The sequence below is a fragment of the Propithecus coquereli genome, unplaced genomic scaffold (assembly GCF_000956105.1).
Source record: "Propithecus coquereli isolate 6110/MARCELLA unplaced genomic scaffold, Pcoq_1.0 Scaffold28, whole genome shotgun sequence".
Lineage (NCBI taxonomy): Eukaryota > Metazoa > Chordata > Mammalia > Primates > Indriidae > Propithecus > Propithecus coquereli.
Genome location: NW_012148396.1, coordinates 4,797,775 through 4,800,009, shown reverse-complemented (window position 1 = coordinate 4,800,009; position 2,235 = coordinate 4,797,775). Strand labels below are relative to the sequence as shown.

At 37.0% G+C, this 2,235-nt stretch overlaps 1 protein-coding gene across 1 annotated transcript in view; it reads right to left on the bottom strand.

Annotated features, from left to right (window-relative positions):
* Nucleotides 1-2,235, bottom strand: part of KHDRBS3 (KH domain containing, RNA binding, signal transduction associated 3) — a 180,766-nt gene that overhangs the window by 75,917 nt on the left and 102,614 nt on the right. The window contains exon 8 of the mRNA XM_012647978.1: nucleotides 2,016-2,155. Coding sequence (XP_012503432.1) covers nucleotides 2,016-2,155 — 140 coding nt within the window. The remainder of the gene's footprint in view (nucleotides 1-2,015; nucleotides 2,156-2,235) is intronic.

Below are 2,235 nucleotides of genomic sequence, written 5' to 3'. Positions count from 1 at the left end.
TATCTGAAATAAAAATATCATTGGATAGGTTTAATCACAGGATAGAAAATACAAAGGAAACAGGCAGCTCAAGACAGACTGGTTTGGAAAACAGATAAAACAGATGACAAAAAATGAACAGAGCCTCAGAGGCCTACAGGGCAATAACATAAGGATAGTTTCCCAAACTTTCTCAGTTCACAATATCCTCAGTGTCTCATTAATTTCTTTTACGGTATTTACCTGAGGCCAAAATAATAAGTAACAATTCTGGTAACTGAATTATGAGGCCCAAACAACTTATATATGTATTTCCTAACAACTTTGTAGCTGTTAGAAAAAAAATACATATCAATTGAAAGGAAATATGCCTTGATTGGGAGGTGTGTATCTGCTATGGCATCAATAAAGCACATATTACGAACACATACTATTTGCTCCATACATGTGCAAACAAACAAATATAAACTGGTAATGTAGGGATAGGATGAGTTCGAAGACTTTCAAAAAAGTTTTTAAAATATATTTTTGTTCTATTTGGCATATTTCAGTAAAAGGTACTAGCTCCCATCACAATAAAGATAAAAGTAACATGGCAAATGTGGTATGAGGCATATTATTAGGACTCTCAAAATTATACTGTCCTAATCCCAGGAACCTGTACATGTTATCTGACTTAGAAAAAAGACGTTGGCAGATGTGAAAAAGGATCCTGATGCGGGAAGACTATCCTGGATCATTGAGGTGGGCCCTAAATATAACCACATGAGTCCTTATAAAAGGGGGGGCAGAGAGAGATTAGAGACAGACAGGAGATGGGAGAGTGAAGATGGGGGACAGATCAGAGTGATGTGGCCACAAGTCAAGGAATGCTGGTAGTCACCAGAAACTGGAAGGGATAAGGGAAGGATTCTCCCCTGGAGCCTCCACAGGGAGCACGGCTCTCCCAACACCTTTACTTTGGCCTACTGACACTGATTTTGGACATATGGCCTGTGGAACTATGAGAGAATAAACTTCTACAGTTTTCAGCCACTAAATTTGTGGTAATTTGTCATAGCAGCCACAGGACACCAATATAGCAGGTAAGTAATTTCTTATGATTGCAAGTAAATTTAATGGGAGAAGAAACGGAAATGAAAGAGATTTATCACTTACAATATGGTGATGTTGAAATCATCAACAGCTACCCTATTATTATTAGGTCTTTTTTAACAGAGAAAATCTGCCTGTGCCATGCCCAGACCTATGTTTATTTTACATGGCAGTACCATTTATAACTGCTCTGACACTGCTCTGATCAGTAATATTCAGTAGAGGAATTTGACTTTTTGTTTTCTCATATGAACTTGGAGATACACGAGAATGCTATTTTAAATTACTTCAATATAAATTCTATCTAAAAAGAAATCCACATGGTCACTAGGTTAATTGAAAAAAATTGTATTACTTCTTTCCAATGACTTAACAAAAATTCTATGTCCCTGGTCCAGCTCGAGAATTTTAGATATCACAGAGCATTTACCGTGACTAAAATGATAACAGGCATTTGGACACACTCTTGGTGCCTGACACTGTGCTTAGCATTGGTAGTGTGGCCTTAAACTAGCCTGAAGCTACACTCAGTGGGAAAACACAGGAGACCATTATCCTAATCTGCATATCAATGTCATTACTTACATTAAAAACAAGACTCATTTTAACAAATTAAAAAATTCACGCTGTAAAAAATTAATGCTAAAATATATATTTTCAGAAACAGGGTCTCAATATGTTGCCCAGGCTATAGTGGAGTGGCTATTCATAGGGGCCATGATAGCATACGGAGTTCTCAAACTCCTAGCTTCAAGCAATCCTCCTGCCTCAGCCTCCCGAAAAGCTGAGACCATAGGCGTGTGCCAATATGCTTGGCTGAATATAGGTTTGTACAGATATACTGATAGAGATGTTTCTGGCTATTAATAAAGGAAACACTAAAACTGTTGCCATGGTACCCTAAACTACAAAAAAAAGGTAAGTCAATTAATTGCACCTACCTGGTTATTGTTGGGGTTGGTACACCTCTTGTACGCAAGGTAGGTTTTCCTCGAACCACTGGAACATCTGCATTTTCTGAACCACCATTTAAATATGTTAATTCTTGAAGCTGTGCTTGCCTAATCTCATCATTATAGTCCTACAAAAAGACAGAAGATAGCATAATTTGCCTCATATCAGAAATATAAAAATATTTTGAATAAAAAGCTTAATAATTTT